Source organism: Gavialis gangeticus, unplaced genomic scaffold (assembly GCF_001723915.1).
Source record: "Gavialis gangeticus isolate Ggan-Ray unplaced genomic scaffold, GavGan_comp1, whole genome shotgun sequence".
Classification (NCBI taxonomy): Eukaryota; Metazoa; Chordata; order Crocodylia; family Gavialidae; genus Gavialis; species Gavialis gangeticus.
The window spans coordinates 51477216-51489418 of NW_017729029.1; the positions used below are offsets into that span (position 1 = coordinate 51477216).

Here is a 12203-nt window from a genome sequence, read left to right on the forward strand (position 1 = left end):
TGGCATCTGAATTCAAAAAGCAGTAAAAAAAAAAATTAAAATAAAAAAAAATCATATAGCGAGTAATGTAAAGAATGTTAACAAACCTTTAAGAAATGAAAGGCTACCGCAGCCCATACTCTTCCTTGTTTTTGAATCAATTAACCATTGATTTTTCTGGCATATGAAAGAACTATACAAAACTTAATTTTATTTTCAAGTACTAACACTAGAAAATCTTACTCTGTATTTACAGTTAATGTTCTATATAGCAATTAACCTCAAATTAAAGAATATTTAAAACAGTCATGATTGCATAACTTTTCTACTTTAAATTATTAACCCAATTAGTGCTTTATTCACATTTTAAAAACTTGTACAATTTATTACAAATATAAAACAGTGCAGTTTTCCATACAGTATCCCAACTCTTGAGACAAACACTTAAAAGACATGGAAAAAGATTTGATTTCTATAAACATAACATTTGCATTACACCCTTATTTTCATCGTTTTCCCCTACCCGATTTAAAAAGATCAAACATACAACATACTGTAGGTTTATTTTTATTCAAAAAGTTACTGTCTCAAGACATAAATACAAATCAGAAAACAGTACAATTAGGACAATAGAATGTGGAGGACAACAGGTTAAGGTAAATATATAAAACATTTTTAGCTGGTTGAAAACATAAAGCTGTAAGAACTGCTTTCACAAAGAAACACTCCTTCAAGAGTAAGAAAAAAATCAACTTAAGTTTAAAATCATATATACAGTCCTCTCAGCAGTTCTATTAAATGCAGTGGTGTGAAAAACAATATAGGCAGTACTTTTAGACATGAGAATATTTATTTACGTAAAATGAGTTAGGCAGATCTGTTTTTGAGTTTGTTGTTACCCCATGATTTAGTAAAATAATTATATTTTATCATGATCCTTTAGATAACCTATGGTTTTTGGCTACCACAGCCCAATGTTTAATTTCTGAATCTAAAAACAGGAAGCCTTTTTGTACTCACCCATTTGGGGAGACTCTTGTATTGCAAGCATATTAAGGCATGGAATGATTAAAATAATATACCTCAAGAACTGAGAGACAACTGACAAAAAATATACATATGTAATATAAGTTAATATTTCCTTTAAAATGATGTCTAGCTGCCTAAGCCTTGCAAAATGAGTTGATGTCAAAATGGCATAGATCCACTTTCTGTTTTAGACTGATTTAATTTATTTATGAAAGGACACAAAATGAAGTTTAAAGCTTAGCTTTCAAAGAATATTATGGGTTGTTTATGAATTTCTATTATCCAATCTAATTTACATACAGAGGAAATGTACTGTAACCTGTTAGAAGTATCTTTAACCTGAAGACTGCTTGCAAAGACAGATAGATAAAACAATATAAAATACAAATTTAAAAATCATTTTAAAGCATGAATTCTCATGCTTTTCTATTTTTAAACATTGTTAAACTTTCAATATATTTCTGAAACCTCATAATTTTAAGTTGGAATTTAAAAGTAAGAAAAAACTAAACAAACTGCGCAATTATAAAATCAGCACCAATTTATATATATATATAATTTTATTTAAAATTTAGATCCCTATTCCCACACTCTAATAAGCTGTATAATTTTTGTTTAGAATTTTTCTGCAAACATACTACAATAAGCTTCTTTATTTGGAGACAAAATACAGTGGCACTACTGGAAGGAATTTCACAACATTACATTTTTTCTTAAAGGACAAGCAAACTTTCAGGGTTGATAATGGGCACGCAAGATTGAGTTCTGTTGCTTTCTGGAAGTTCGTGGTTTCTGGACCTTTCAGAGAAGGTTATAGTGATGCTTTGGGATTTGAAAAACATTTTAAATGAAAAGAGTGTTGATAAAATTTCTGCTACGTTTACTTTATGTGATTATCATAATTAAAACAAAATTTCTGCTGATGCAATTTAAGTATTTAATTTCAAATGTCAAAACTTCTGGTTCTACTACTCTAGGAAATCAATCCATCTACCATTTCAGTCCACAGATGTAAACAGGAATCCAGCAGAGCTCGATTTAGTACAACCAGGCAAAGAATAAAGAGAGGGCCTTAACAAATTGGTATCAAACCCCTCTCAGACTTTTAGATCAAAACTAAGGAGGCAATACTTGTTATGATTTTGAAATAAATTGATAACACATAAATAAAATATTGGTTTTCCAACAAAAACTGTAGCTTATCCTCAAATTGTTTACTTGTCCTTTACATTTCATTTTTCAGGCAAACAAAACTGCCCCTTCAATGCACTTGATCTTGAAAGCATGTCATTCTCCTTAGAGAAAAATCTGTTCAGAATTTCACTGTATCTACCACAATTTTGTATTTAAAAACTTCCTCTTCCACTTAGAAAATGACTTCACCACTGATTTATTTGCTGATCTGGTATTAAAACATTGACACCCCAAGAACCTAAAAGAGAAAAATATGTATTAAAAATGGCCTGGCATTCAATTTATAGTTTTCTGCATTTTCTAACATACATGTAAAAGAGTAAGACAAGATTAGTGTACAGATTAAATGTCATGTTAAGGCACAAATAAATGCCTTGAACATATTTAAGGTTTTTATCCTTTCCTCATTCCAAAATTAGCCATGATGCAGAGGAAATTGCAAAGTCTGTTGTAGTGTTGAAAACAGAACAACTCGTATTTATTAGAAGATCCCAAGAAATTAACATGTAGGTCCATCAAAAAGCAGCACAGGTCTTCATCAGATTCCTGTGAATTTAGGTAATAGCTGAAAATTAGTAAGTTTTCCATGAGTTAACTATCTGGAGTTCTTTGAAGGTGACAGCTCCACAGGCTCAAATCTGAAGTCGAGTGCCATGTTGCGCAGTCTCCAGAACTGTTAGAGAGCAGTTAGTCTGGGATGGGGTAGTCTATAAGCATGCATTGCCTGGTGCAGAGACAATGTCTACAAAGAAGACATCTTGTCCCTCAGTTGCTGTCCAGGATACAGAGACTAAATAGCAGGTATCAATGGAGGCAACATTCAGAAAAATCCAACTAGTCAGTAATCAGATAAAGCCAAAGCCTCCTCACTTGACATGATTAAAGTGAAGGAAAGCTTGATCAGGATGACGTATCTGCTCACACTTCTAGGAGACATCCAACAACAGGGAGAGCAAGCAAGAAGTTTCCTAAGCCACTGAAAGCAGGTTCCACCATTGGCGAGCCCATACCAAGAACATCAGGATCATGTGCTCATTTTCCTGCCTTGCTTTGTATTGGACTTTGTGGATCAGAAAGAGCAGTGAAGAGGCATAAAAGAAACTTCACTTCCTATTGCAGCAGGTAGTTATCTGGTACTGCTGGTAACGTACCTCCCCCTCTGGATCTAAACCATCTCTTACCATTGATCTTGCTACTAAAACAAAAAGGAGTCACTCAGCATGCAACAAAAGTGAAATATACAACATGCACGCACAGCAATACAGTGTGATGAGATATCAGTTATCCTAGATGTCATGGACCACCGAACAAGTACTGAAGAACTGGGGAACCATTGTGACTCTCTTACAAACTAAAAATCAGTTCCAAATAATAGATGTCTGGACAATGTGTGCACACAGGTTATGATGGGTCCACTCTGTGCCTAACTGCTTTAATGTTCCCATGGTCCATGCAGAAGGGCACAAACTCCAGGAGTGGGGGGATCTGGGGGTGCGGTTACATAAAGAAACTACAGCAACCCTATCCAGAGGATTTTTTTGGCGTGTTTATAGAAATTTGAGCACATAAACTGATTTATGTAATTATAATATTGATACAAATTTCAGCCACGTTTTTATATGGACTAATCATTACCTTTGAAATAACTAATAGCCCAACATAGTTTTTGCCTCAATTTAAACAATGTGATTCAGCAGTCTTAACACATTTCCTTAATTCGTTTTCCATACTCTAAAAGCTCTTTGCAGTAGTAAAATTGTAATATGCTGCCCTCGTGTGGAATCACTGCCAAACTGCAGGTACAGGTGTATGTTTTACTTTATGCTCTATTTTACGGTGGAAAGCCTGAGCCAGAGTATGTGTTCTGTGCATGTTTGCATAGAACAAGGGGTTTATAAGAAGAGAGATGGCAACAAAAAAAGGGAAAACAAACCAATGTAAAAATTATTAGATAAGTGATTCTGAGGCTGGAACTGTCAGATTAGGAACACTGTAACCGTGCATTTTGTTGGCGGTAGAACAGTTACAGCAAGTTAATGAATGCTGAAAGTGATCACTTCAGACAGATGACGAAAAGATTACTAGGAGAGTTCCATGGTTATCACTTTGTGAAAAACAAGGATGAGGACAAAACACTGAATCTTAAATATGAAATGAAAGTTTGCAAGAAGTAGGTGCACTAAACCAGTTACCTGAGGAACACATGAACAACTTAAAGGTTTCCTCGCTTACTTATGTTCAGGGAGCTTATGTGCACACACACAAGTTTCTCAGGATGCTTAGGACACCCTCTTGATGCCCTTACCCACCAAACTGGCTATTTGCTAGAGCTTGTTAGTCCCCATCCAATGTTGTCATAAACGAGTTGTACTAAAGTTCATAGCTTATCCGGCTGACTTAAGATGACAAATTCATAAGAGTGTGTTGCAGACAACAGAAAAAATAGGGTGGAGAAGAAGAGGAAAGGGTGGCAGTGGAAGTGGGAATTACAGGCTTTAGATGCCTTTGGAGCTAAAGCTTCTAATATAGAAAATGAAAATACCCGCACGGACTACAAAGATAAGGAAAATACACTTAAGCATTTCCCTTCCATTTAGATTCTCTTAAACCTATTTAACACAAGTAGTGTGGGGTGCATATATGCTGATTGGTTTGGAGGTCCCAGCTATCTTATTGTTGATAACTGGCCGTAACATCACCAGAATAGCTTAGCTGGTCACAAAAGAAGCTTGATCTTAATGCTCAGTTACACTTTAAAATACACAAATAAGTGCTCCCTAAGAAGTGCCTTTCCACAATCTGAGTAATGCCCTCTTTCCAAGGTGAAGGGTTTTGCTTTTGACCAGCTACAGTAGTATTACACTGAAAACAAGAAAAATTAGATAACTTGCAAATTCGACACTCACAATGTAGTATTTCTGTCGTGTCTACTTAATATGTTCAAGATTATTATTTATATTACCCACCTATCTGGGATGAGAAACAATCACTATCAATAATATGAAGCGTTACAATTTCATTACTGTATTTTCAGCACTTGACTAATTTTTTTTTTAACACGTGAATTTCAGCCCAAAGCTGAATATCATACATTAATGACAACTTAATACTGAAGCAAATACAATCTCTGATATTCCATTCCAATTATACACATTCCAATAGTTTAGTCTTATGATTGGAATTTAGTTTTAACTTTCCCCTCATTTTACTAAACCTACCGATTCATCCATGATTGAAGCGGGGTCAAAGAAATCTGGTTTTAGCTCCGTTCTTTCTCTCCGATTCTTTGATGGTGGCTAAAAAAAGCAGCAAGAAGTGAATGATCATCCAAAACACTAACAGTAATTCAAATTAAAGAGAAACAAGATTTCTCTTTTACTAAAGGTAGATGTTGACTGAAAAAGTGTAAAAGCTTATTCCGAGGAAAATACTTATTCCTATTAAACTATTTTACACAAACACATCTTTTAGGGCAAGCGAACAGTAAAAATGGTAGGAGAAGCGATAAATTATTTTATAACACATTGATTCAATAAAATAAAATGTCAAGAAAACTGGTAACTACAAAAAATGTCCTGTCAAGATGCCCACATTTGTAGCAAAGTTGACTTAAACCTTGTTAAAGCCAACTTTTTTGTTCAAAACACAACCACTACGTGTTCTGTTGTGCAAAGAACACTGAAATATAAAAACTGATTTAACTGCAATACCAGGTTTAATTAAAATTAATATGCTTTTAAATTTGCTTACCAAGTCTATATCCATGGTGTCAAAATCCATGCCTTCATTGAGGTCTTCAATTCGCCCTTCCGATGACATCATTACGTCCTCAACAATTGGCTCCTCATCATCTTCCATTAGGCTTGTACCACGCCGACTACAAAAATGTAAAGAAAATATACTTAAGACTGACCTGAAATATTAAATGTGTAGCAAAATTATTAGGATTTCCTGGAACCTAACGTAGAGCTGGATATAAATTACAATTGTAATGAAAAGTACTGGTAAAAGCATGGACAGAGGCTGAAGGAGGAGCCAGGGGCCCAATCCAGACTATGGTCTGCATGGTCCAGCCTGTCTGAGTGAAGTCCTAGGAGGACAATACCCTGCAGTGTTTTGTGGGACTGTGGTACGGGTGAGGGCTCAGAGTGGCCAGTCGCGCATGTGCAGGCATGCGTTTGCTCAGAGTGGCTGGTGTGCTGCTGTCTCACGGACAGGTTGGCAGCTCTCCGACACCCCCAGTGGCCACTCTTCTGTGTGTATTGTTTGTTGTTAGTAGGGAGGAGGGCTTTGGGGTTCGTACTGTTGTATAATATAGTTGGTTTTATTCCCCCTATTTTTGGTGTCTTTGATTATTTGCTAATTTGTTATTTTTAGCATGGGGTAGCACCAGGCTGTAGGCGACCACCCTGATGAGGCTGCAGGCCTGCCCACTTTCCTTTTATTAACTGTTGGTCAATTAGCTAATTAATCAATTGGCTAATTGCCCTGCAGCACTCTCACATGACTCCCACAATCACTAGGCCAAGTAAAAAAAAAAGAACCCCCCTCTTATGAGTAAAGCCACGGATGGGGAAACCAAAACCACCCACAATTTCACTAACTTTACTCACATGGCATGCTGAAGGTTGGTTCTCAGTTTGACATAATTCATTGCTGCCCTCTCCTGCTGTTGCCTAGCTGCTTCTTCTTGTTGTCTTTGGGCCAACATCCACGTTACCTGTGTGCTTAAAAGGAATTTTACTTTCCTTTAAATGTGAACTAGATTTGTATTTGAGCAGTAGTACAATATATTCATCCATCATTTCTACATACTTGTAATCAAGTGGAGCTTGATGGTGTTCAGGCTGCATAGGATAGACGCCCATGTAATTCTCTTCAGGTCGCAATCTCTTGGGCTCTCTCATGATTGTGGAAGTGAGCTGTGGAGTCTGCATCATGACTGGTGTGTGCATTGTCTGCTCCCTGTTCAGCCACATGCTATCACTACTACTGCTTTCTTCAGCTGGAGAACAGAAACAGTATTCGCATATTATTTTTTCAAGTCCAGCTAAAAATGAAGTTACTTAAACACAACTTAAGAAATACATAATACCTTTTAAGAACATTAAAATTTGTTTTACGAAGCCCAATTCCTTAACCAGTAAGTAACTTATTAAAATAAGCTCCAAAAAACCTTGACAATTGACCACTGCAGTAACTGTTTGAAAACCCTTTCGATTCTGCACTTCCAATTAGGTAATTAGATTGCCTTTTATTTTCTCCAAGCATTTATATCATATCATAGCACAAAGTATATAAACAAAAATTAGAATTTAAAAGTATTACAGAAGGCCAGTAACTAATGTAACAAGTATAAAAATACAAAGCTAGAGCCTTGGTTTATTTAGTAGGTTCTATTAATTTTGAAGAGCTACTTGAGTATACTTCGTAATAGAAAAATTCACACCTTCAGGTACTTTCCGCTTCCCTGTTGCTGGCTTTGTTTTCTTATTTCTTACTGTAGAGCCTCGACTGCTGATTCCACTAATAACTGACATAGTATCATCATCACCTCCAGCTAATAAAGAGTTCCTGTAAGACATGAGTGGAAGCCACACATCTTCTCTTCGTAGAGACATCTGAAAAGTCATGAACTTCTCCAGGTAAACATACCTTTAAAAAAAACAAATGATTAAAAACTTCAAAGACTTCTTCAGTAAGCTCTTCCCATATTTCAAAGTACACATAAATTTGATCACTCAAAACTGAATCAGCATGGTCTTCATGCTTTCCTCATTTAACAGAAATGTCTTTGCCAACTACGGTCTCAACAAGTTGCCTGTATTTGTTCATCTACCTTAGCATGAAAACAACTGGCATACCCAATCGAAAGTTAGGAAAATTAGGAACAAATATATACAAGTTTCTCCTTAGTTCTTAATTGACTGCGCTGGTATCACTCCTATAAGAAGTAGGGAACGCTGCTAAATTACTTGGTCATCGTTATGATTTTCTATTACTTTTCAGGATAACTAAAATGTACTATAGTATTAGCAACAGGAACACTATGCCTATCTAATGCTGAAGAGGGGAATAAAAGAGTTAAAGATTCCCAACCAAGACATTCCAAATACTAATTTAAAACTTCAAAATATTAAAATAGAAATACTTACACTGTTCTTTTGTCTTGTCTGAGAAGTTTGGAGGAGAACTCACTCAGAATATCAAGAAATGCCAAGTTTAAAGGTGGATGGCTCTCACCCTGTGGATTAGGCTCTTTAAAAGCAAATTCTATGCCATCTCTGGAAATAAGATTAAGATTTAGGATCAGAATAAATCTCTCTACAAAAAGGTATCAAATACAGTTTTCCACAGGATTCCCTCCCAACAATATTAAAGTACCAAAAAGTCCCTAATGAGTCATATTACTCTTCCATGAACAAAAGTTTCTAGGTCAAAAAAAAATTCTTCCACGTATGCTAAGTGTGACCTCCTTTAATAATAATCCTTAAGATCTGTCAGCACTACTCCTAGATCAATGGGAGATCAGTTTTCACCCAATTCTCCTTAATCCTCTAAACTCAGAAAACAAGCTTGGTCCTTCCAAATGACAACATCCACTCTTACCAGTAACCAACCAGACCAATTCTAGCTGTCAACAATCAAAAGTTTAAAGCTATTTTTTTCATGACCTAATACAGAGCTTTCACAGGACCCTAAAATGTGGCTACCATTCAGTACTTCAGCTTTCATCTTACCATGGCACGGTCAGACCCCCACATTTGGCACGGTGCAATCGCATCCCATCTAAAATTCTGAAAAACCACTAACAATTGAAAAAAACTGGTTTCATTAATAGGCGATCAGTACTACTTGAGGAACTTTCATTTTGCCAGTGTATTTTGGATTCGTACACCACTTTGATAAGCTCCCCAAACTTCTTTCTTAAAATCAGCAGATTTTTCAAATACAACTTAGGTCAATTACTTGTGTAACATTGCAATAGCTTCTCTTGTTTTGAGCTGATCAAGTCCAAATGTTAAAGCAAAGCGCCGAGCAAGTTCCTTAATGCCACTGAACGTTGGTGATGATCTGTCAAAGTTGTAACCATTTTCTTGAATCATCTCATTGAAGAGCTGCATAAAATAATCAGGAAGAAAGATTTTTTACTGGTTAACAAAATGATGCAAATGGACAAAACCAGATCAAATCTACATGATTCCCACTCCTGTAATTTGAAGAAAATGAACTTTTCATAGTTAGACAACACAAACCTACATTTATACAAGCGCAATTTCTGGACTATTCAGAACTGTTCTTTTAAGTACACTGTCTAATATTGTCCTTAGTCTCAAAACTTATATCCCGGTCAACAAGACTTTCAGCACATTCTCAACCAGGCTACTTAACATTTTGAGACACCTTGTTCTTTCAGTTTTCCTGACAGTTACCTTAGATCAGTGCTTCTAAACTAGTGCGTCGCACCCTGCGGTGCCATAGGATGTTTTTAACGGTGCTGCCAGGTGCTCATCCCTGCCCAGCCGTGAAGTCCTTGCTTCCCACCCCTTTCCCACTGTATCCTGTGAGAAGTGGTAAGCACTGAGATAAATGCATTATTTTGAAATGAGGAGCTAACCCGAGTCTCAACAATTAAGCAGGGGTGCCTGAGTCTACAAAGGTTGAAAACTACTGCCCTAGATATTTCTCTTCCATCAATGCAGGTTTTTATGAAACCCCAATCACAGTAGACAAGAAGTCCCTATTCAACATATACATTTCCAAGTCACCTTTGTAAGACCATAAATCAAGTTCCTTCTCCCAATCTTTGAGTGAAATCTTGGCCTCACAGAAGTCAAACCTTCCACTGACTTCAATGCAGCCAACTTCTTCCTTGGTATTTACATCCTTCAATTATGTGCAGACATCAATACTTGGCAAAGCTGCACACACTGAACTATTTTTACTCTCAACTCTTCTAGCTTCCCAATCATTTTGTCAGCATCCTCTATACATTTCACTTACACAAGTTATATAAGGGCTACGAACAGAATAATTATTAGCAGCCAGGTCCATGAAGCGTCTGTTTATAACACAAAAAAGTCAATGATGTGCATATAACACTGCAAAGTTGTCTCTTACTTTCTGTTCATACCTCTACTTGGGTATCTTTTTGGCAAGATTTCTTCCTTATTATGTACTTTCATTGACACATTTTTCTAGGTTTAATGTCTTATTTACTACAAACTCTGAATTCTTCTTATTAGCACTCCTCCTTGCAGTCACTGGAACTCCTGTCAAGTCAGTACTACGTGACTTTCATTACTGTACTGTTTACTATCTTTTTAAAATCATTAGGGCTATTTCTAGACTGTGCAGAAGAGACTGGTGTGATGGCAGTCATTTATGTGACATCAGAAAATGCTAATTTTAGCCTATTGGAAAAAGTCAACAAAAACTGTACAGAAAAAAGTGCATGCAGGTTGTGGCTACCGCTCAGATGGAATCCCACAGAGTTCAAGTAGGAGTCAGCCCACCATTCAATCCATCTGAATGATGCCACTGCCTGAAGAAAAAAAACTACATTTTCACTTCACAGATGACGAAGCCTCTGCCAAATTTTAATGCATAACAGAATAATTAAATACTGCAGAAATGTTTTCCTTCCTTTTTAGAACAAGCACAGTAATAAAAGACTATTCTTTCTCGTTGATTTAATCGAAACCTCATAAATGTTTTGAATTACAACACAATCATCACAATATTGAAATGAACAGGAAGCTCCAACTACTGTTTCAGAACTGAAAAACACCATAAAGTCGCAGTGTCCTTCATTACTAAGCCCGCTGGGGGACGAGGGGACTACCGCCACTGCTGGCCCGCTGAGCAACCCTTGCAAAGCCAGCAGGCCAAGGCACTTAAGGGAGCCCACCCCTGCCCCAGCCCTGGTACAATCTCTGGGCACTTGCCTGCCTGTACACAAATGCCAGGAGCTTGGGGAATAAGCAGGAGGAACTTGTCCTCCTACTTAACGCTAATAATTATTACGTCATAGGGATAACGGAGACCTGGTGGGACTCCACCCATTACTGGACCACGGGTATAGATGGCTATACCCTGTTCAGGAGGGAGCAAGTAGATAAAAGGGGCAAGGGTGTAGCTCTCTATGTTAAGGAAAGCTACGCATCCCTGCAAGCTGATGTTGGTGACCAGGGTGGACGACTGGAGACCCTCTGGGTTAAAATCCGTGGAGAACATGGCACAGGGGACACAATGGTGGGAGTCTACTACAAACCTCCCACCCAAAGTCAAGAGCTTGACCAGGAGTTCGCCCGGGAACTGGCTGAGGCCGCATGCTCCAGGACCACCTTTGTCATGGGTGACTTCAATTACCCGGACATCTCGTGGGAGGACCACTCAGCAAAATCCAAGCGGTTGCAAAGCTTCCCATTGTGCATGGATGACCTCTACCTGACTCAAGAAGTTAATGGGCCAACATGAGATAAAGCGCTGCTCGACCTGGTACTGGCTTCAGGAAAGCCGACTTTGACATGCTCAGGACGCTCATCAGTGAGGCCAAGGAACCACGACCCCAGGGGGAGGGGAGTTCAGGAAGAGTGACTGCTCCTCAACGGAGCGATCCTCAATGCACAAGCTAACTCAATTCCATCTCGGAGGAAAGGCAGCCCCCCTGGCTCTCCAGCAATCTACCAGACCTCCTGAGGCGAAAAAGAAAGGCCTACAAAGGATGGAGGATGGGATTCACCTCCAAGGAGGAATATTCCGCACTGGTCCGGTCCTGCAGGGAGCAAACCAGGAAAGCAAAGTTTGCAACTGAACTCCAACTAGCTTCAAGCATCAAGGACAATAAGAAGTCCTTTTTCAGATATGTGGGGAGCCAGAGGAAAAGCAAGGGCAACACTGGACCCCTGCTGAACCAAATGGGACAACTGGCGCCCAGGAAAAAGCCAACCTATTAAATGGGTACTTTGTGTCTGTCTTTCATCAGTCCCATGGGACAC

The 12203-nt window shown here is 37.9% G+C and overlaps 1 protein-coding gene across 1 annotated transcript in view; it reads right to left on the reverse strand.

Annotated features, from left to right (window-relative positions):
• Positions 1–530: 530 nt before the first annotated feature.
• STAG2 (stromal antigen 2) overlaps positions 531–12203 on the reverse strand; it is an 89069-nt gene continuing 77396 nt past the window's right edge. Inside the window, exons 26-33 of the mRNA XM_019521571.1 lie at positions 9172–9320; positions 8358–8486; positions 7652–7857; positions 7018–7207; positions 6816–6929; positions 5953–6079; positions 5421–5498; positions 531–2440 (exon numbers count right to left, since the gene is read on the reverse strand). Coding sequence (XP_019377116.1) covers positions 2417–2440; positions 5421–5498; positions 5953–6079; positions 6816–6929; positions 7018–7207; positions 7652–7857; positions 8358–8486; positions 9172–9320 — 1017 coding nt within the window. The 3' untranslated portion in view covers positions 531–2416. The remainder of the gene's footprint in view (positions 2441–5420; positions 5499–5952; positions 6080–6815; positions 6930–7017; positions 7208–7651; positions 7858–8357; positions 8487–9171; positions 9321–12203) is intronic.